This window comes from Labrus mixtus, chromosome 17, assembly GCF_963584025.1.
Source record: "Labrus mixtus chromosome 17, fLabMix1.1, whole genome shotgun sequence".
Classification (NCBI taxonomy): Eukaryota; Metazoa; Chordata; class Actinopteri; order Labriformes; family Labridae; genus Labrus; species Labrus mixtus.
In genome coordinates, this window is record NC_083628.1 from 4,885,508 (window position 1) to 4,909,063 (window position 23,556).

Genomic DNA, 23,556 nt, shown 5'->3' on the forward strand with positions numbered 1-23,556 from the left:
GTGTGTAGATGTGGAGTTGAGAGAGAGGTTTGAAGCTCCCCCTTTCCCTCTGCGACTAACTCTGATAGGACTTCTGACCCCTCCCTCCGCCTTCCCCATCATGACTCCGTCGTCCAACCCTGGACACAAACAGTTTACTCTACCCCCGAGGGAGCCAGGGAGACAGTTTGGCTTGACGTCGTCTGGTGTCAGGGCTTCCCCTGCTGCTTTTTCTCTCTTTCCTTCTTTCTAAAGCAGCCATGCGCTGTAGCTCAAAGTCCTGCAAGTCTTCCTTTTTGCAACTTAACTAAACTCAAGGCAAGCTAGCTGAGGCTCCATCCTCACAGTGACTTACAATGAGGGATGAAGTCAGGCCATGAAATCAAGTCTGCCCCCTCGCTAGCCCGAGGTGAGTGAAAAGGCAGCTAGTTATTGGACCGCCGGTACTCAATCCCTTGAATCTAAATCAACATTTAGTTAGAGGTTGATTAAAAATTTACAATTCAAGGGCTCACCACTGCCTGTAAGTTCTCAGTGATGTTGGCACATCACAGACGCTCAAAGTTGAGGCAACAGGGTTACAGACAGGGAGGATATTCTTGAGATCTTAAATTTAGTAGCACTAATAGTAAGCTAACGTAAACAGCACTGGCAGAAGCTCCCTAATTAAACCTCATCCTCAAAATCATTTGCACATCTTTAAAAATACTGTAACTATTAGGGTGAGTAGTTTCCTTGTCCATTAAGAAAACCCGCTGAAAACAAAAATATAAAAATTGAGCACAAGTTATTTTAAATGGTCTCAGAGTAAACAATGTAATGGGTGTAAAATTAGTTTTATCTCGATTTTCTAGATCAATATAATGCTAAACTGCGCTGCTCTTTCGAGATGCTATCTGTTAATGTGCTTGTTTACATCCCGGTGGTAGAGCGAGAAGAGAAGCCTCATGACAATGCATCTGATCTATCTTTTAACTGGAGCTTCAGTCAGTCTATGGCTACAGCTCCGGCTCGTAGCAGGTGGCTGCGTTGTCCTTTGAGCATCACATTTGACCATCATCGATGGCCAAAATGTAAAAATATGAATAATTAGTTCAGTTGACCAGTAATTCTGGTGCCGACTAACAGGGATGTTGATGTTAAACTGTTCAGTTGACTATATACGTGTACATGCCTCGTGAATATGGTTAACATATTTTAGGAAAATGAAGCAAACAATCTTAGAAAAAATGTACAAAACGTATTTGAATCTTTAAATTACTTTGAAAGGAGCAAGCTAACGTAAATAGAGTTAGCAATAATGCATAGTGCTTGTTGTAATCCATAAAGCACACTCTGCTGATGAAAATAAAATTAGCCGATAGCGAAAGTCACAGAATATTCTAATATCGGCCGATGTTACGACCGGCCAATCAATCGGTCCGGCTTAACGTAATCTCAGCAAATCACAGCAAACAGCCTCAGCAAATACCTCAAAACACTTATGTGAAGCCATTTATTAACATTTCATAATACTACATTAGAAATGCTTCTAGAAATGATTTGATCACAGCAGTTCTGTCATTTTGGTATTTGGGAAAGTGAGAGTTTTGCTGAGTTCTTTTTAATTTCTGCCGAGCAATGATATGCTGACGCTCCAGAAAATGTTTAAAACAAGAAGTGATCATCTAGTCCGATAGATATAAAGTCACTGAAAGTACTTTTCTACTTGTTGTTTCTTCTGCTTTTTGTCCAGTTGCAGACAGCCAGGAGCCACAGAGGGACACTTAAATCACTCTGTGATTGTATTCATAAAAGGAAATTATATTTTAAACAAGTTTTCTGGATTGGGATGGCTGCCACTCCCTTAGTAAAATTGTGGGAACTTAGTGTAAATATAGAAGCTAATATTCAGAAAAATCCACAGTGAGCCAGTAGGCGGGGGTGATGATATTTTTATCAAGTGAAGGGTACAGTGTGCGATCTTTGTGCACTTAATGAAGCTGCTTCATGACCTTTTCCGTGTGCTCTGATGGGCTCTCCATTGGTTTACTGATACTGTGAAAGTGTTCAATAACTAGTAGCAGTGATATAAAGGCAAGAATCTGTCATTGGAGACTCTTTTGCTTTGTCCGCCATCTTGGATTCAGCAGCGTCTTTTTACACCATGTCTTGTGAACCCCCCACCTCCAGTCTGAAAAGGAAAACTTCATGCTATTAAGGAATCCAGTTCTATTTTGAGCTCCACTCAGGCTGTGCAACTGAATTTCGTTGTATACACCTGTGCGATGACAATACATCTATTCTATTCTTTTCTATTTTATCCTAAAAGTTTTATAGCTAGAAAAAAACGTTGAAGCTAATTTAAAAGCAGTTTTAAACACACGACAACCAAATGAAAGAAGAGCATGTTAAGATGATCTCTCTCTTGTAAGCTTATAGACAGATGCTATCTGAAGATAGCGGTCGTCAGTGTGATCCTCTGATACTCTAAAATGGTCTCAGCAGTGGCACTGTCTTGATGGCACTGCGCACAATTGAACACACGCAAACACAAACAGATGTCTGTGATTTGGCTAACTACCCTCCCCTTGTCTTTTTCCTGGAGTACCCGAGAGGTCAGGGAAAGGGAATAAACAAGCAGATCAACCCGAGACACGCGAGTTGACCAGATGGGAACCTTTGTTCTCCTCGTTAGTTCGTTAGTAAGCTCCAGGGTTGCTGCAGACCACGGGTAGATTCTTTCTCAGGGTAGAACAAAGCGCATCACACTGTTAGTAGTTCATCACTCGCAGATACTGGCAGAGTCTACAAAACTGGGTTTTCTCCAAAGGCTGCTTCACTAACAGCAAATTGGCTGTTATCGATTTTGGCTGCACACTCCTCCGTCTTAATTTATGGGCAGTCGATCATTTCGCTATGATACCTTTTCAGATGTTTCTAGTGAAATAAAAGTGCCAATTAAGACTGGCAATTTGGCCATATGGTGTTATTATAATGGTAATTAGCATAGTTTTGAGGCATACTAATCCATTAATACCGGATTTAATACGATGTTTAATTGAGTTCGCATTGAGAATTAAAGCAAAGTTTATGATTAATTCCGATTATAAGCACTGAATTCAAATCCATTTTCTTTGCTTCCCAATGATTTGTTGGTATTTTCCAATTCACATTGCTGCCGCACATACCATCTTAATGGAAATCAACAGCATCCATAAACATGTCTGCTCATGTAATGGGAAGTGGAGGGGACTGATATAAGTAGATAAAAACAAAAAAAAAAGGACAGAGAGTGGAATGGCTCTTCCATACCTCATTTACCAGCAGACCGCTTAGCGAAGCCATTGGCATTTCCGGGGTCAAGAGGGCGAAATGAATGTTCTTCGTATCCTATGGTGACTCGTAAAAAAAAAAAAAAAAAAAAACGGTGACACAGGCATGTACACACACACACACACACACACTAACACACACTCGCACAGTGTTAAGCAGTCAGTGTGATTTATACCAGAACCTCTCGGGCGACAGTCATGGGCCGTTGACTCTGTCACCGCAGAACAAGAGAGAAATAACTTTATGGATGTGGATATTGAGCAACAGACATTAACACAGAGGGCCAGAATAACAGGAAACCAGCCTTGACCTCTGGGGTGAGGGGGAGAGAGAGAGAGAGAGAGAGAGAGATGGTGAAGGAGCATGTGGGGGTGGGGGGGGGGGGGTCTCCAAAGCTGAAGCAGGCTAAAAACTGTGTTAAAGATGTTGTAACACTAATGACACAGCTTCTCTAATGCGAGCCAAATGTGGTATTACTCCCACAGAGAAGACGGAAAAAACATTTATATGGGGTCGAAAAATAAAAGATGTATAATTTTCAAAATGTTCTTTAAAAGGCTGCGTCTGTGACATAATGTCGGTGAGATTGTGATATTAATTAAAATAGTAATCATCTGCTCTTTTTAAATCAGCTGTTTTTACGATCGGAGAGAGTTACGAACAAATACATGAATCGGGCATTGAATAAGGTGTCCATAATACCAGGCCTCCTTCATTGTGGGCGCAACAAAAGCAGCAGAAAGCTGGTTGTGTAACATGTTCTAGCGCCCTCCTTTTTTTTTTTTTTTTTTTTTCCATCGCATTCATCACTTTCTATCCTTTTTTTATCTCTATCTCTGTCCACCGCTAGCGATGACATTGCCTCAACCAAGGTCTTTGATTAGTCCTGCTTCTAAATAAAGCACATCCTGTTGACCTTCCAAACTTTGTAATTTCCTATTAACCCTTCCCGCTCTTGTGCTATTTTTTTTTTTCTTTCTTCTTCTCTCGTTTGATTCGTTTCTACAGCACGTCTTTCCCTCTGAGGGATTGTGGCCTGCTGGGTAAACAGACCAGATATATCATAAAAGTCAGTGGACCGGCACGTCATGCAGCATTTGCTTACTAAATTAGTTGTGTCTGGTGTGATATCACTCTTGCTTGCTTATGCTTGAGCACCAGCTGTTTTAGGGGTGATTGAGGTATGCACAGGGATTCTTGGGCATGTCTCGCTTATATTCGTCTTACCGCAGATATGCTTATCTTATGTTTAGGTGCAGCATAGAGTAGCTTTGACTGATCACATAGGGTGAAATATATATCATTCAAAAAGATGTACCTGAATACAGATTTGCGTATCCATTACCAACCATCCAAAGCTGTACATTTACATTTGCATCCATAATCTGCCAGGTTATATGGCAGCTGCATTAGCCTTTAAAGTACAACGTCAAGCACTGAATTGAAAGGATTTCTCATTTGGATGGCTTCAAACTGGAAGGGCTTGCCTCGGAGACAACAAAACCAAGAAATGAACTCACTGACTTTGGTTGAAAGAGTGGTGAGGCAGCTTTAAGAGTCAAGAAACACCAAAAATATTGAGTAAAACTTGATCAGATTGTGTTTAAAATACTGTGTAGTTGTTGCTTTGTCCTCCTGTTGCCGTGACTCAACAGTCGTTTGGACTTGGACTTTCAGTTTGCGTCGATGTTGGCGCCCCGTGTGGACAAAACAGCGCCTCTTATCTCTTTACTGATTTGTCCTGTACATGTATAGGTCGTGTTTTTTGAGGAAAATCAAATCCCACTTTCCTATAACAGTCACACATATCACCCATCAAGAATATTTGCTGTGGACACATTTAAAAAAAAAAAATGGCTCTTTCAGAAGTCACCTGTGACACCTACCCCCCCACAGCAGCAGTTTCAGGCGGTTATGATAACAATATAGAAATACTCAGTCCTGTGGCAGGTGGTTTTGTTTGCTTTCAAAGCTCATAAATATACATCAGTATTAATTTTATGTTGTTACGTAACCTGCTTAAAATACCTCACAGGAGCTTTAAGTGCTGCTAATTTTAAGCAAAAGTAAGCTAGTTAGCTAGCTTGATTTTTTTTTTTACCAAAACAATTGAATAAGGTTTTGGTATTGGACAAGTCATTAATTTGTATTTGAACTGTGGTCAGTGAAGCCTGCCCCCAAATAATCTTTTAGTGCACCAGTATCTTTACCTTGAATTCATTAGTTCAGTCCCCCCCATAGTACATTTTCAAGCTAATGTGGCTCCCATATTATGCAAACTTCAATGAAAACAGTAAATTTGCACAACAAGTGTTAGTCATTAACATATTTAGAGACACAACATTTTTTTCATGCTCTATAGTATTTTCAATGGGCGGAAGTTCATAAGTGATGGTGGGAAGTTTTAAGGCTTGTCATGGAGTAAATCCAGACCAGAGACTGCGACCACCGTGGCGGTTAGCGGCAAGATTACTAAACCACAAGAGTCACATAATGCCTCAGTCAGACCCCTTTCATCTCTAATCAGCACGAGGTGGGAGATTTGCCAGGAGAGACATCCTTGATTGAGTTGGAAAAGACATCTGACCCTTGAAACTGTATTCCCCGCTGGTCTTCTTCAGGGAAAGAGGAAGTTTGCTGCAGAATGTTTTTGTCCCTGCCAACTTCTGACAGGTTCGAGTGAGCCGGTGCACGCGCGGATTCACGCTAATCTCACACAGAAAGTACACACACACACACACACACACACACTGCCCTGGTCAAACACCAAGCATTTATACCCAACCTCATCCATGACCGCACAGCCTTGGCTTGATTAATTCTGCCTCCAGAGACACGGATCCCCAGGTTAAACAGCGGGCTCATAGCAGGGGGAGCAGAGCGAGCAGGCGTGATGGATGACTGCAGCTCCGTATCCTGACACGTCTGATAAACGTGAACCCACAGATTTGTTTTTAAACAATGTAGTCCTACCCACGCATTTAACACCCATACTCTGAGACCAGGGGGAAGCTTTCAGAATGACTAATGCCAAATTTAGCTCCTTTCAGACAAGGTATCTATAACACAGCGTGGGTTATCCGTCTCTTTAATAACGGCTCCTGGCCTTCGTACAGAAAGGTCTTCATTTATGTGTAAATGATCAGAATGTTTGAGGATTGAGCCGTAATCCTGCAATACCTGGAATTTGACACAGAAGACTAGCTAATGCAGAGATTTCACATTAACGTCGGGAAAGGAAGACTATTTGTGTTGACGCTTCTTAACCATTTCTTCTTGCTTTTTTTTTTTTTTTTCAGCCTCAAGTCAGACATGTGTTCCAAAGGAGGTTAATGACAACCCGTGGGTCTATGTGAGAGAGATGCAAATTGGCTGCTGGACCAGCTTCATCACAGAGGACAAGGCAGAGGTCCACATCCTTAATCTGAACTTTGCCCCCACGGTAAGCATGTCAAGGTTATACTAATGAGACGCTGAGTGGGCTAGGGCTAATTATGTAAAATGTGGACAATCTGCATGATGGGAGGAAAATGTGAGATACTTGTAAAAAAATGCAATATTGTAATGTAGAAAAAAAAGTGTATAAAGGTATGTATATCCAGCAGGCAAAGGAAACTTGTGTCGACCGTAGTACCTGAAACAGGAAATAGAAAGATAAAATGCTGTATCATCAACACTGTAGCGGTCCGTCAAGCCGGTACACAGCTTGCTTGTCGTTTAATTCCAATACCACAGTCTTTCATGGGCATTTTTCTTCTCAGATAAAAGTACAATACATCAAACCCAGACGTACCAAGGAAGCAGTTTGTCATTACTGTGCACTGCTCTCATTTGTATGCATTTTACGCCTTTCAAATAATAGAATATATCCCTCGTTGTCTGAATTCAGTGTGACTTTTTCTTATGCAGTTTGAGGCTCTGAAAGGTGTATGCAATGTGTCACAGCTTTTTGTGGGGTCCAGTTTTTGCCTTTATTGGTGAGGACAGCTGAAGAGAGACAGGACATGTTTGGAGGAGAGAGTAGGAGGATGGCATGCAGGTCGAGCCGAGGTCGGACTCAAGCCCACGGCCGCAGCAATGAGGATTATAGCCTCCGTACATGGGGCGCAACATAACCGCTTGGCTATCCGGAGCGCCGTGTCACACCTTTAAAACTCTGCGAAGCTGACTCTTTAGGACAGATTTTGTAAACAAGCTTAGAATATTTTTTTTTACGCTTAAAGATGTTTTTGGTTTCAGTTTAAGAAGATACTCAGCTCTTGTAAAGACAAGGTGACAAATCAGGAAGTAAAGGCACTTAGCGAGACAGTTGAAAATCGGTGCACATAAGGGACGATTCAAATCTGTAACATAAAAAAAAAAGAAATCCTGAGTTCTCCGCCTTTGACGTCTTTTGTTAAGGGTCTTCACATGTCTTGTATCTATAGCTGAATAGAGGCATAAAGACATGGTGAAGATATTGCAGTGGATGATTAACCACCATGTTTCCCACATAGATAATACCAGGGCGACACACTGCAGTATATTTGCCTACCATTAAAGCATTTTTCTTTATGATCCATATAAGATTACCATCAGCTATCGACAGTCTCTCTCTCTCTCTCTCTCTGTCTCTCTCTCTACTCGTGTAAATGTCTCCACATCTGAGAGAAACAGAGAGAAAGAGATACCAATAGACAACACATTGAAAACATTTTAACAGGGATTGTAACTTTGCAATCTACTAGAACCTTATTCAAGTCCTTTCAAAATAAAGTCATGTTTGTCATCAAAACAAGATTGCACATGCCCTTTGTTACTTTGTGTAACTACTACGGGCTACTTTATTCTTTATTGGTTAATATTTCTAGTTCTGTAGCATAACGACTTAGCTTAGTATCAAACAAAAGTTAAATACAAGTGTCCGTGTTTTGAAGTGACACCGCTGAGGGAAAATAAGCTGTATTCACCTCTACAAGCACTAAAACAACATGGCTGGACCTGGCAGAGTTTCTCTCTGTATATACTGAGGCTAATAGCAAACCTGGAGCAGCTTGGCGGGCAGGTGAGCTGGGGGGTCAAAACTGCAGCAGCACTTGTAATATACAGAACAACTTTTGTAAGAGTAGCTCGCTCACAACTTTTGAACTCTCAAGACTTCTTCCCTCCTCTGCGAAACTTCTAAAAGGTCAGAGTTGAGCAAGAAAACCTCGCTCTGTTCAGCCAGGTGAATGGGTTGTGATGAGCTGAGGAGGGAACTCAACACAGATTTTTTTGCAGGCATGAGAAAATTGATAGATTCAAAAAGACCAGAAAGTAATAAAGATTTTTTTTTTTTTTTTTTTTTTAACATATAAAGCCCCTGTGGGGAGTTTTTAACAGGTTATTAAACAAGTGAAATAAATATTGAGGCTTCTTTACGAGCTATAAAAGCAAAGGAGACCATCAGCTGCAAGATTGACTATTTAACTATCTACTTAATATTATTTTTTAATGTCTGAATCCACTGCCGACGCTGCAGAAACAGCCTGTTTTTCACACATTTAGTAGCAAAGATTTTCTATTAATTCTACATCAGGTGAAGTTTGTCACAAAACATTAGTTACTCTCATACAGGACAAAATTAGCAATATCATATCATCAAGTTAAACGATAAATCAGCGCTCTTTATATTTGATTTTTGGTCAGAGCCTGACCGATTAATCTGCCAGCCGAGATATCGGCCAATATTCAGTGACTATCGGTATCGGCTAATTTTATCACAGATATGCGCAATATTACAAGATTTATTCACCAGTCAAATAGCATTTCATTTTGAGTTTCATTGTGTTACACTTGCAGTTCTCTTTCACTAGCTGAGTGCGCTATATGGATGGAACAAGCATTATCACTATCCAGAATGTCGAGCGGTGATGCACGCACATGCACAGTTCCTTCAGTTGAGTGACCATCTTGTCTTCGTTATACTGTATATCTTTTCCACAAGTGTTTGATAACTGCATTTGAGGGATCAAAAAAATAAATCTGTATATCTCTATCTATCTATCTCTAGAGATCGAACATAGATCTAAGAAAGATACCTGCCGATTTATCGGTGTCATGTTTTTTTCTCTTCCTTATATCGATATTGGTATCTGCCCCTAAAAACTCATATCGGTGGATCCCTAATTTTGGTTAATATTGTTATTTTCAATTTCTAACCCTAAACTCAAAAAACTTTTTCCTACACATGTTTTGGCAACACAAACAGTTCTGTCCAATTTTCTTCAGCTGAATAGATAACTAACCCTTAACAGATGCCAGACATAACATTTCTTTTCCACTACAAAGGCTGCTACAGCAACCAAGCTCTGCATGTTTGTCTGTCTATTTAAAGAATTCCCTTTATGCACCCTCACAAACACACAACAAAAATCGCTGCTGTGCTCCGTGTGAGGTCATTTTGTTTTATTGCTAAAACTTTGAGCTTCAGAGAACGAGAGCAGAAAGTAGCTCCAGAAAACTTTTAATCTAATGTTGTTATTGCCGTGGCGGGCTCCATTTTTCACTGTCCAACATTGTCGGTCAGCTCACATTAGTCATTTCTTTATCAGTGCGCTGTTTGTTTGCTTCTTCTGTTTGTTCTCACTTAAGAGTTCTTTGTGAAGCTCTTTCTCAGAGCTGCTGTTAAGCAACTGCTGTTTACTCATTGTCTCTTATTATTTTTCACTCGGTTGGGCATTCTTTCTCGTTTGGTGGTGATCACGAGGAGGGAAGCAGATGTGCTGCGTGCCATCACAGGATGCTGCCAAACAATAGCCACCTGAATCCATCCCTTGAGTTTCTCTTAGGAAAGTTGCCAAGCTGGTTAAAAACTTGAAATTTAACTAAGTTTAGTTTTCTAATACACAAAGAAACATGAGCTAATGAGCTTCAAAGATACCTGCGTCTTTAAGGGATGTGTTTCTATCATAGACTGTATAAAACATGGACATAGTCTCAGTTGTTTTTTGGAGAGGTGTTATGAAGCAGAACACTGGTGGTCGCCATATTGGAATCGCTATCTCCACTCTCCAAGGAGAGCTATTACACTCACTTTCAACATTAATTATGTCAGTCTGGGACACCTATCGAGTAGCGTTGTGAGATGTGTAGCTCAAAAAATCTCCTAACTTATCTTGCACTGTCGTCAATAAAACCCCTAATTTCAGCCTCTGTCTGAAATGGTTGATTGCAGCCGCTGTCTCTTTAAGGCCCCTGTCCCAACATGCCCAGTTTCCTCTGATTGGCCAGCTCTGTTTGCAGTAACAGGGATATTAGAGTGAGCTTTCAGGTGGCCGTGTCCTTGAAAGAGCTGCTGGGGGTGGGCATGACCTACAACTTTGCTCCATGCTTTGCCCTTATACGTCGGCAGAACATGGCGTCAGGTTCCGGCCAAGTCTCACGATGTCTCTCATTCAGAGTAGCAGGAAACCACGTCCAGGGATTACACCAACAACTGTGTATCTTGTGTTTGATTTTTATTTGCTGAGGGTTTAGTATGAACATTGTAACATTATATGTATTTATCTAAATGTGGATCAGCATAATAGATCTCCTTTAACTTTCAGTTAAGCTAGCAATAGGAAAAGAGGTAGAATTGAGTCTTGCAATTGGCCCCATGGCAAACAGCTATAATGTGTCTTCCTGTCACGCTGGCCACGCCCCTTATTTATACAAAATGCATCACTAATATAATCAAAACGGTTAAGTCTAAAAAACCATGTTGTGTGAACGAATACAGAAATGAGCTATTAAGACCAAAACCATTGTATGCACCAGGCTGTAAGCATGTCTTATTTCTGCATTTTAATTTGGTACTTGATTTGGATTCCTCATGTTTTGCAGCCAGCCTCAAGGGGTGTCATGTTGTTTTTATAATGTGTTTTTTCAAATATGTTTGTGCATGTGCTTGGCTGCTACCTTGGAAAGTCTCCTTTGTAAAAGAGTTTTTTAATCTCAGTGGGACTTCTTCGTAAAATAAAAAATAAAGTTCACACACGAGGTACTTCAGGTTTTTTTACATTTCAACTTTGGCCTCACTTTTCAACACCAGAGGTTTCGGCTTAGTTTCCATACGTAGTTACATATTCCTATAGCTGTATTCCTTATACAACCTTGGGATGGATCATTTGCACATCTTTCTTTTTTCTGGCCAAACCCCATGAACTGCTCTCTTATTCATGCCATTTAATGTCACGTTCTGAATATATCATATTGTTCCTCAATTCCTCTCTGTTTGGTAAAAGTGCCTTTAAAATGATGCTCCCTCATCTTTGTCTCATAAAGATATTTGTCTTCAGACTCATTTTAAACTTGATTATTTTATGATTACCCAAGATTTAGGCTTAAAATGAGCATGTCCAGTTTGATGGATTTGTCTGCTGGCCTGATTTTTCATCTTTGATGTGAAACTTAAGGGGCCAGAACACCTTTCATCAAGATATGTTGTTTCTCAATGGGAATATTTCCTATCAAATGACGGTGAAATAAAATGTTACAAGTAAGGCTGATAACATTGCGAAAGCAGATCGTTTCCCTTTGCCTCAATGCCGGGTTATCAGCATGTTGTAACGGAACTCTTTTGCCTATTCGTCTTTGCTAATGGACTGTAGTGTTACAGCATTTTTTAATGGGCTGGAAACCAGAAGAAGAAGCTGTTTGATGACAAAACAGATTTAAACTAAATTAGGCCTAAAGAGTCCAAAACCAGACACATCATGTTGTGTTGGCGATTAGGAAAGACCACATTACATTGCACAAATCTTTGAAAAAGTTTGTAAGCCTAAATTGGAGTGGGGTTTGTGGGAGGTTGCAGAAGGAATTTGGCCCTGGTTCAAAGCGATGCAATGGATGTTTGACAGAGTTAGCATATCCTGTTCTCATTTGGGACCATGAGTGGATGTTTTATCAAACCAAAGAAGAAAGTGCACATAAATTCTCCTCACAGAGACTTGTTATCTGCTCTTGACTGTCTGTTTAGAGCAGATTTTTCTTGTGAACACACTGAGGAAAAGGGAACGACTTCATCTCTTGCCAAACCGTCCAGCAGTCAGACGGGAGCTTTTGCTCTCCTCTCATCCTTTCTTTGTCCTTTAAATTTTGTTATCACCCTCTTTCCCCATCCCCTTTTGTTTTTCATACTGATTTACAACCTGCCAGAGACAGTCGACTCTCACACTTTGACCGTGCGGAGAATTAGAAAGAGGAGCATGAAGGGGGGGGGGAGCACAGGCCAGGAGAATTCATAGGGAGGAGCTGCTTGAACAGGGCCCACTGATGTCACACACAGGCCGAGGTAGTCGGGGTCTTGGCACGCGGCCGAGACGAGACCAACGGAGCCAATGCGAGTTAAGGGAGAGCGCCAAAAGAATAACTGGAAACAACATCAGCGAAGGCCCTTCAAAAAAATGCTCCCGAGAAAAAAAAATAGGAAAACAATTGTATCTTGGAAGTGCAGGAACAAAAGTAGCAAAAGGTGAGTGATCAGGGTCAGTCGTGTTTCAGAGTTCAATACGAAAGAATGAAAGTCCCAAAAGGATGAAGGGAGGGAAACAAGACAGGGAGACAAAGAGGCTCATTAGAGAGGAGTATTTAAGGAAAGGTATCTGTGTGAACTCCAAAGGAAATGCCATTCATTCATTTACTGCAAGTACGTGCGCCACGATCCGAGTGAAAACAAAGTTGTGTTTCCGTGAAGACATTGTTACACCACAATTCAAAGTCGTGCAGTTATAACTAAGTCCCTTTTATGTTCCTCCATTCTTTTGCGCTCTGAACCTCTAGAACTGTAGAAATGTACAATGGTGCTGCAGTAAACGAAGAACCCTGACTAAGATGAGCAACTGACCCCAAACAAACAGCTCTGTCTTTGAAGACGGAAAGAAATTGACGATCTCTTTTTTTCCATTTAAGTAAAAAACAATTCACTTTCAATTCAACCCAGTGAGCATTAACGGTGATGCCGTACTGAAACACCAGAATCACCATTTTGAGTTCTAATTTTGACAAGTTGTTGACGGAAATGATGACTGTAGCCGCGATTGCCTAAAACCATTTTGCAGCAGGGTGTAATGTCTACAATAAAGATGCAATTTCAACCCATTTTATTTATCATTCAGCATAGAAGAAGCTGAAAAAAAGATGCCTACGCAGGTACTAAGGTTGTACAGCTCTGACTACCTCGACAAAAAGACCCTTGGGTGCTGATGTAGTTATTTTAAACCTGACAGGAGGGGCGTTTCTGTGGCTTACGTTGGAGAGCATCAGATTTGAATTCAGGCAGTGGAGAGTTTAAGACCGGGTCTACTCCTGTGTAACTCGTTTTCGTTGGTGACTGTGATGCACTGCTCACTTAAATAAATTCACTATAAATATGAGATGCTACTTCAAAACCGCCGTGTGAATATGTGATGATAGGGTGATTTTAAATCAGGTCTAAACTTAGACCTTGTATCATCGTCTTCAAATAGGCAGGGCAAAACATCTGTTCAACAGTGGGCTGTCACAATCTAAAATACTCTCTGAAGATACTCATGTTGAATTTGTGGCGATGTACCCTGAGTTGGGATCAACATATGGAAATAAAAAAGCTATATAACTGTTATCAATGTCTATAATCTTAAAAGCAATGTTTGAAAAGAGCATCTTAAATTAGTCATCACTAAGTTCAAGGCAGGTTTTAAGATTTAAATGGAAACTAGAGACGTGTGTGTTTAGTCAACGGTTCAAAGTCATCACCCTCTCTAGTCGGCACCAGAATTACGAGTTGATTAGAAGTATTCTTAATATTTTTATCGGCTCTGCATGCTGGTCTAATGTTGTGCTCAAACATTTGAGCTTTTAACTGGCCCGCTCTCCTCGCTCTACAACAAGCGCAGCGACATCTCATAGTAGCAGCGTGATTTGGCAGTTTTTTGAGCTAGAAAATTTAGCTAAAAATGTGTTTAAGGTGTGTCAGGTTAACAGGTTAATACTGGCATATATACTGGAGCAATACATAATCACATTCAGCAGGGGCATGTGGATGTTAACCTGCAGAGGAGGACCAAAGGCTGGCATTGCTAGCACTGCTAACGTTAGCCACACTCAGACAATATTTAAATAATTTGTACTAAAGTTAGACTGTTTCTGAGTGTTCTCTGACCTTTACACTTGACAGTTAGTCTGAATTTACATTTCTGTTTTACCTGACTAGGACATGTTCCTAATCCCATCCCTAATTAAAGAAAGGGAGAAATCAGAGGAAGGAACACTGAGAAGGGACAGCCCCTTGGGTGCTCTAGTAAAATATAGAACAGGCCCTCTTGCAGCTATCTCGGTTAAATTATTTTGCCATGAAGATTGGAAGTAAAGTGTCAAAACATTTCACCAACGTAGGCAACAAAAAAGTTCAGACTACTTTTTCATCCTGTTACAAATGCTGCCATGTTTTCACCTGGGACTGCAGTGCCCCCTTTGGCCAATTTAAATAAGAGGCGGCTTTACACATTTATGAGCTGCAGCAGGTATTATGCAGAAGCCAAGTCTGTAGAAGACATTGATAATATGTTGTGTGCCTCTGTGAGTAATGACAGATCCCTCTACCCATTGCGAGCCTCTCTTTTCAGGGCATCTGTGTCGGCTCAAAGGCAATTTGTTGATGGTCTCCTCAGACCTAATTTAGTCTGAATATTTCCGTAGCTCAGGTCTGAGCTCATCAGGATTCTCTTGGATCAAACTCCGGCAGCATCAGGTAGCGAGTAAATGAATTTAATATTAGGGATTCACACTGTTTCCAGCAGCATGCTCATTGTCTTCCCAGCAGGCTTCAGCTCTCAGAACAATCCAACTTCAAATAAACATAATTTAACAGAATAAAGTATTTGCTGTCGAAGGGAATCACAGACGTATGAAAGCAGAAATGTGTATTTATGAATGTTAAATTTCCTCAAAGCCTCACTCAAAGATATTTCTTATGCATTCAGTCATAAAATTGAACCAATTTCAAATCCATAACTCTTCCACTTTCCTTAACCCAATTATTTTTGGCAATATTACAGAAATAAACGTAATATGAATTCAGATTCATTGGAATAAGGTTAGTCCTGGAATAGAAAAAAAAAAACAATCTCTCCAAAGCCAGAGGTATTATTCTTCAGTGAAAAGGTTTACTCACCACCTCTTCTGTCCATAAAACTCCGCTGTAGAAGCTTTAGCCTGCGCACATGTGGCGCATGCTAATTACAGCTGATTCATAGAGCGACTGTGGAGGTGATTAGCATATCACATCACCATTGTGTTACCCTCAGCTTGAAATATGGTTAATGAGGTATTACATTATGTGTTAAATTATGCTAATGAGGTTGAATATACAGTACACCGCCAGGATCAGCCGCGGTATGAAGACAACCAGCATAAATTAGAAAATGCGGCTTATTTGACGTCAGGTAAATATTTAACTTTTTTCTGTGCCCTTGTTTAGAGGTAAGAATGGAAGCAAGCTGTATTACCTCATTACATCTGTGTCAATATGGAGGCAGACAACAAACACAGCATCCTGTCTGTCTACAAGGCCTCCTCAGATGTCTGCCACAGCATGCATGTGTCTACATTTGATTTAAACGTGGATAATTGTCTTTTCTCAAGGGGGTTCCTCCAGTCGGAAACTATTTTTCAATCAAAAATGTCTTTTAAGATATGTTCATTAAGTGACACTCCATGCAATATGGAGAGGTTTGCAAGTTGGGGGATAGTAATATCCGTTTAACGAGGTAGTAACAGAGGTGTTACAGGGGCGAGAGGGGATCGACAGAGCCAGCAGGGAAGCGCAGCACTGTGTGTGTGTGTGTGTGCATATCTGAGTGTGTGTATGTGGAGCTCGTGCTCTCTCGCACCATCTTTAGAAACACACTGAGTGTCGAGGATAACGACTAGCTATCACTGCGGTTGAACTCAACAGTATCTCAGCATTCATGAAATGCCTCTTGTCCAATCAGTTGCTCAGAAAAGAAGACGTTGAGATATTTTCTGATATTCCAAAATCTGCCTGCAAATTACTTGAATCATTTCAAGTGGCCTGTGATCAATATAAAGAAAGGATATAATAGCTAAAGACAACTAGATTATTATAATTTGACAAATGTATTACTGAGCTCTCGCAGCAAATTTAAAGGACAAACGCTGTTTTCTTTAATGTAAAGACATTGGAAAACTTAAGAGTTTGTGCAACTTGGTGTGAAAGAACTGTCAGTTCATTAACAGCGTATTTGTTTGAGATATCTGGAGCCTGGTATGTGGTTAAGTGTTGACAAGAATATGGACAAAATACACCCCACACTGTGCTGCTGTGTAACACAATAATCCAATAGCAGCAAGATGAAGCGTTGTTTGATGTACTCCAAAACATGTTGTAAAAAATGTTCTTTTGATTTGAGTTCTTTGTATGTGTTGTACAGCACATACTCAGCATGGTTTTCTTACCAAAAAAAGCTCATTATTGGCAGCACAGTAGATCCCATATGGATGGCTCCACAATGTGAGAGAATATTTCTGCCTGTTGATTTCCTCCTAATCAGTCCAAGAGTTGCTGTTGGAGGTTTACACCGATGCCAAACTTCTTCTGCCTGAAACACAACCATAAACTCCAAACTCTGAAAGAATACCATTAGCCATTAGCATGTCTAAGAAGTCTTAGATTTTCCACATAGTTGACACTTAATAGCACTTCAATGTACAACAAATTAGGATTATTTTAAGTATAACTTGGATGAAACATTTTTCTCTTCCTTTCAGGATGTGAAAATGTTCACTCTGGAGATGACCAACGCCAAACCAATGAATCTTATCCTCACATCTCAAGACACAGCCTACGGGCTACACAACATCAATGCAGATGTCAACATCTATGTGAGTACTGCCTCTTCTTTTTGTTTTTCTATCCAAGTCAACCCCTTTTTTTTCTTGGTGCAGGGTGGATGCATGCATGGTAATTTATGTGCAACACACCCCGGAGTTATTTCTTGTGTGACTCTTTCTTTGTGTTAGTTCTAGCTAATCATGACAAATTAAAAACCAGTGTAAGTGGTTATTTTTTCATTATTGCATAATTTCCAAATTTCTCCACATGTACTTAACTTCTGTCGAGTGCCAGCTGTTTTAACTCCCAGTCAAACGGCCCCAGCTGTGCAGGCTCTCTGCGCCTGTTAAGAGAGACAGTGAACAATGTTGGGTTTTTTTCCATAGATATCCCCCTGTGGCCGCTCTGAACGAGGCGGTTTGGGTTGTTGTGTTTTTATTATCCACGCCATAAAACCTGTAAAAGACAATTTTAAAGCGGCCGGCAACGAGAGGGGCTGATGGCTTCAGCAACAGAATTAATGTTCCAATGAAATTGGAGAATCTGACTTTAACACGCTGTCCTCAAATTATATCTTAGAGTTAAACCCATAGAGGCTGCAAAACAACTTTTATGAAGCTGCTTGAGTGTCTGATTAAATAAAGGAATACTACTGTGATGAGGGTGAAGTGTTGCAGTTTTCACAGTTCGGTCTAACTATTGAAATCTCAATTGGCGATGAAGCTAAAAAGGTGAATAAATCAAGTAAATGTTTATTCGAGCAGAAAACTCAAGAATACATTTAACGCCAATATAAACAGCTGTATAGATAGTCCTAAACAGGGTGTTTAAATGACTAAGATTGCCTCAAACTTGACTATAAATAGGGCGTCCTGGTGGTTAGTATGCGCCCCTAATGTACAGAGGCTGTAGTCGTGGGCGGCCCAGGTTCAACTGCAATTACATTGTTGACATATTCCGGGGCTTACTGGTCTGTAAAGTCGGCATTATAAGCCTCCGCTGCTCTTGAACCATTGTGTCAACTCTGCATCATACATGCTGTCCTTTATCCAAGTTGTACTTTATGTACACTGGCTGAAGTGTTTTGTTTTTTTAACCTAAGCAGCAGCCACCAGAGTCACATCCGTTCCGCTGGCAGGTGAATTTAGATTTCAGACTTCCCGGAGAGGAAGAATCACAATGAATGAACATTTTATCTCCTTTATTTCTTTCCTACAAACTTCTATCATCACTGTGGATTCCTGGACCTTTTTGGGAACACTTGAGATCTCGATAGTCGGCTGCTAAACGAAACCTTTACAACATTACACAAGCACTTCATTCTCATTGAATGCATGACACAGTTTGAGCAAGTTGTTTATTTCCCACTTTACAAAGTTTGACAAGTAGCTCTTAAGTGCAAAGCAGTTGTGCATCTCACATGTCAGAGCTTTCCCTCTGAACTCGAATGCATCACTAAGACTTAATAATGGTTTGTCAAGATCATAACTGACATTAAATTTAACAACAGGAAGAAAAAAACTGTTTTGTGAAAACAGATTTCACGTTTGGACATTTTTTTTAAATCACAAACAAGTACAAAAAAAGCTGACCAGTCAGGGTGTCGAGATATTTACAGGAATGTCACCAGTTAGTGATATGGTGACAGCCGTGTGCTACCACATCCTGTATCATGTCCTGTGGAGCGTCTGGACAACATCGCCTGTGACTGCAGGATGTTTTCGTGGGATGAGCAGTACCGCTGGGGGATAATGGTGTTTAACTGCAGATTGCAGAGTAAGAGAAACAGCATCTGTTCTGCATCGCATAAAGTACGTCACTAGCTTGACAGCTTGGCTCAGTGTCACAATCACTGCCTGTTTTGTCCTCCCAGAGCTCACAGTTGTTAAAAAACAAACATGACAAATCACAAAGTACAGCAATATTTTTTTTGTCAAATAAGCCTAAAAGTCATAACAGCAGGTTTTCACTGAATTTTAATGTAATGTAATGTATTTCATTTTACTATACCAGAATCTATCAAAAAGAGATTCCAGTATTTTCAACCTGGATCCTATATTCATGTGCTTTTGTGTGTGACAGACGCACTGCCCCAAAAGATCCCTTCAGCCACCAGCCATGTTATGATCTTGCTTCATTTTGCCATCGATAGGCTCAGCTTGTCATTCAGGGCGTGTTAAAGCGGTGGGAAAAGGATTCCTACACAAGCAAGACCCTTTTTGTTCAAGCAGTTTCAAACCAAAGACTGTTTAAAACATGGATGTAGTCTTAGTGATGTCCACAATTGGTTTCTAAAGAGGCGTTTTGAAGCACACCGATGGTAGTCGCTGAATTTGAAATGTTTATTTCTTGCCACAAAAATGGGACCCGATGTGGATTTCTTGGCATTTTTCAGCCAGCTTCAAGTGGACACTCTTGTAACTGTAGTTGTTTGGCAAATTCCATATTTGCTTCATATTCAACACAGGCGGTTGCTGCTTGTTTCAAACACACTAAACTTTATTTCCAAACACAAAAATTTGGTAATTGGCACTAAAAATGGCAGTTGGTGGTCTGCCCTTGCCTTGATTGCCGAGTTTGTTTGTATCATGGTTTGAAATGGTTTTAAAAAGGTTTTACTCAGATCCAACACAAATCAACAAAAAGGAAGTTACAAACAAACTAATTGGTGGAGGCAAACCAGCAAAGTTAAATCACTTTGGTTTTCAATGGATTCTGATGGCTTTGAATAGAGCGGTGTAACAGCTGTTTCTAGCTATATATAAAGGATCTTACCTTTCAAATCTGAGAATAACAATCTGAGCCTGTTTGTGAACAAGCACTTGTAATGACCACGCTTCAGTCAGCTGCATTTGCCCCAAAGGATAACATTGCAACCATCACAGCCTGGCTCACAGCTGCTGTCTGTTGAATCTTCTACAAAAACATACACACCCCAACATGGTGAAATAGAGCACAGGTTGAAAATAAAGCAGTATTCCTTTGAAAAAGATGGCATTTTATAAAAGAATATTAGGTAAACGATTAGATGAAAAAGATGGAGCCAAGCTTCTGAAAGTCCGACATCAATCCCAAAGCAAACTCATGGGAAAGAAGCATCATCAGAAGTGCAGATGGTGATCCACTTCTCTCTCAAAACATCTCTGGGTTCCCTGAACTTTCCTGTGAGCCTGCAGAATATCAAACCCATTCCTCAGAGCCTAATCTCAGTTAAATTCCACTGTAATCATTAAAACGATTGCCATTGTTATTTCCCCTTTTTTTTTCTCTTGGCCCTCCCCTCCCTGTCCGCCTGGTTTTGTCGTGACTGGTTTTCCCTCTTCTCATTTATGTCGTTTCCCCTCACTCTATTTTTTGATCTTGCGTCAATCAAATATTCATGGGGAAAGACTCTCGGCTCCCTCGGGCTTACTTGGCTTCCACCTCTTTTTTTTCTTCTTCTGCCGCTTTGTGACGCAAGGACACACTCACAAGTAGTCACACGTACTAGACAGGTCCAGAGAGGAATTTATTATTATTTAAACAAAGCAAGCTCATTCACTCCAAATGTCCATCTGTTGTAGTCGCTGTTATGTGGTGAAAAATTATTAAAACTCCTGTGAGGAGTTTTGGGCCGGGTGTTAAACAGACTAAGTCATTGATGCCTCATCATGAGCTACAACAGCAAACCAGACCATCAGGCAAGATTGTTAATGCCTGAAATTCAGATAGACCGACTAGTCTAAGGGGAAGAAAACTGTTTAAATTCAGCACAATTCCTCTCATTCATTATCTGCAGGAAAAGTATGTAATTTGTTTTTTGGAGCCTGAGTGTGGCTAACGTCAGTAGTGCTAGCACAACCGAACTTCTGTCTTCCCTGCAGGTTAACGTCCACATGGCTGTGTTAAATGTGGTTAAATCCAGTCATCTTTACAGTTTAACCTGACAAAACCCGCATACATTTTTATCTCCATTTTCTAGATCAAAACATTGCCAAACAGCTCTGCTTCTACGAGATGCTATCGTTTTACTGCGCTGGTTTACATCTGGGTAGTAGAGCAGGGAGAGTAGGCATTATAATATAGCCAGCCATAGCCTGGAGATAGCCAGTCTATGGCTATAGCCCCAGCTATTTGCGGGTGGCTGCATTGCAGTTTGAGCACAATATTTGACCGGCATTGAGGGCCAAAATATTAATCATTTAATCAACTAGTAATTCTGGTGCCAACTAGCGAGGTTGATGACATTTAACCCTTAAATCGTTAAATCACGCTCATTCCTTATAATTAAAAAAGCAAGGTGAGTTTTTCAGCAGAAAACATGAGCAAAGAGATTAGAGGAACAACTTTGTCCACAGGGGGCGCCAAAATAAACACAAAAGTTCCTAACAGGAGCTTTAAATACTTACGAGACAATAGAAACATAATCATTTCCGAGTCAGAAATACAGTGCATTTTAAAGCTAATTCAACAGCCCAATAAAGATTTAAATTAAATGCTTCCACCAGTTTTCTTTATGCCGTATACTTGTCTTTCTGATGATGTCATATAGCAGTCCTAAACCTTCTAGTTTTGTTCCGCTAAGTGAGCTGTTCCTCTCTGTCACTGGGTATAAACGTTGACACAATGAAGTGTAGCAGCACTTGTAAAGCACTTTATTTTCTACTTCAGACTTTGGATCGCTGAAGAAGATATACGGACGAATCAGAGTAGATTATAATCCGTTGAGGACTGAGTAAAAATAAAACGAATGCTTTCTGTCTTGCCTTTTTATTTGTTAAGTTTTTTAAAAGGCTTACTCCGTCCGTCTATTCATTTTTTTTCTTCTCAGTGCATTTTTCTGCCCTCTTTATCATGCTTAGCTTAATGTAAACTCCATTATTTCCCATCGGCCTAGACGAGGAAACAGCAGTGTCTAGTCGATGGGGATGGATGTATATATTTATACCTTGTATGGAGCCAGATTCCAGCCGACTGCGGTGACGCACAGAGCTAAAAAAGTCCCATTTCCTGGCCCCACTCAGGAAGCAAAGGAAAGACCATGGCTCCAACAGGGTTGTGCAACTGTACTGGTGGACACTTAACCATAATAAACATTTCTTTTTAACAGGAGCCTGCTCAGAGAATGGAGGGAGAGTTGGGTGGAGCGTAAGAAAAAAGTAATAGAGGAGAATAAGAGGGTCGGGCTAAAAATGTTTGATTTGACAAAGTGTGAGCCGACTGGAGGTAAATAAAAATAAATATAGAGCTGACTCATTGGATTCTGTGTTTTTGTAGCAGTGTGAAACAGACAGACTCACGCCTTTCAGGACATGGAGGGTGGGGGGGGGGGGGGGGGGGGATTTTGACCGTTTTCTTTTCTTGTAAAAAAGCGTGTCATGAAATGAATTGCCGATGACTCTGGTTCTCCTTTGCAGATAAACAATGCCTCCACACTCGGCCTTCACGCTAATCAGCATCACAGCAACGTCCACAGGGAAGACTTCCCCACACAAAGTAAGGAGGAGCTGGTCGCGTGGGCAAGGCACAAGTTTGGAGGCGTGACGTCATTCACCACCATCCAAAACCTGAAAAATCTCACGGTGACAGCAACGAAAGGTGAGGAGGATTCCTGTCTGAGTGTGATTAACTTTATGATCTAATATTAAATAACTTGTACGTTTGAAGAGAGTCATTACAGCATCGGGGAAGATGTCCAAACGTTAAATAAGGATGAATGTGAAACAGCATTATGGAAATGCATCGGGCGGCCACAGCAGTGTAAACTTTCCCGTGTGCATGAAAGTGCTTCAGATTTATTGAGCTCGACATTTTTTATCTGGAGAAATTTAATCTGCATCTTTGTTTCTTCAAAAACAATATTTGTGGTGCTGAAAAGAGCAGAGTAATTACAGTCAGCCCAACGCACAGCTCCAGCTTACATAACTGCAGCACTGTAATCGGGGAATGATGCAGTGTTGCTTCCAGAGATATCTCTGCCGACAAACCTTATCTCATCACAAGTTTCTGAATAAGAAATCGCTGAGAAAACTCTGTAAAGAAAAATGAGTTCCATTTTTTTAAAGCAGTGCTGGTTTATTCCATTTTTGGTTTAAATTCTAATGTTTCAGTTTCTTATCAACAAATTTATTACAGATGTAATCAGATCAGTAATCAGAAAAACATTCACATTTGTGAATAAAAATATACCACAACATTTGTCACGTGAACACTCTCTTCCAAAAATTACCTAAAATCTGAAAGGAAATATCCAGTCTACTGAAATGTATAACACGTGTCACAAAAAGTATCACAGTCCCATGAAGTTAGAATACTGATGACAACTCCTGTCCAGATGATACTTCTAAAATACCTGAACAGAAACATTTTTGCCAGTTGAATTAAGTACTGCTGCAGCAATTCTCTCAAATAAAAATGTTAAAACTATCAAAATAGCAAAAAGCCATTCA

The 23,556-nt window shown here is 40.4% G+C and overlaps 1 protein-coding gene across 1 annotated transcript in view; it reads left to right on the forward strand.

The window, feature by feature from the left end:
- Positions 1-23,556, forward strand: part of eng (endoglin) — a 50,193-nt gene that overhangs the window by 10,972 nt on the left and 15,665 nt on the right. The window contains exons 3-5 of the mRNA XM_061060824.1: positions 6,594-6,736; positions 17,065-17,178; positions 22,525-22,705. Coding sequence (XP_060916807.1) covers positions 6,594-6,736; positions 17,065-17,178; positions 22,525-22,705 — 438 coding nt within the window. The remainder of the gene's footprint in view (positions 1-6,593; positions 6,737-17,064; positions 17,179-22,524; positions 22,706-23,556) is intronic.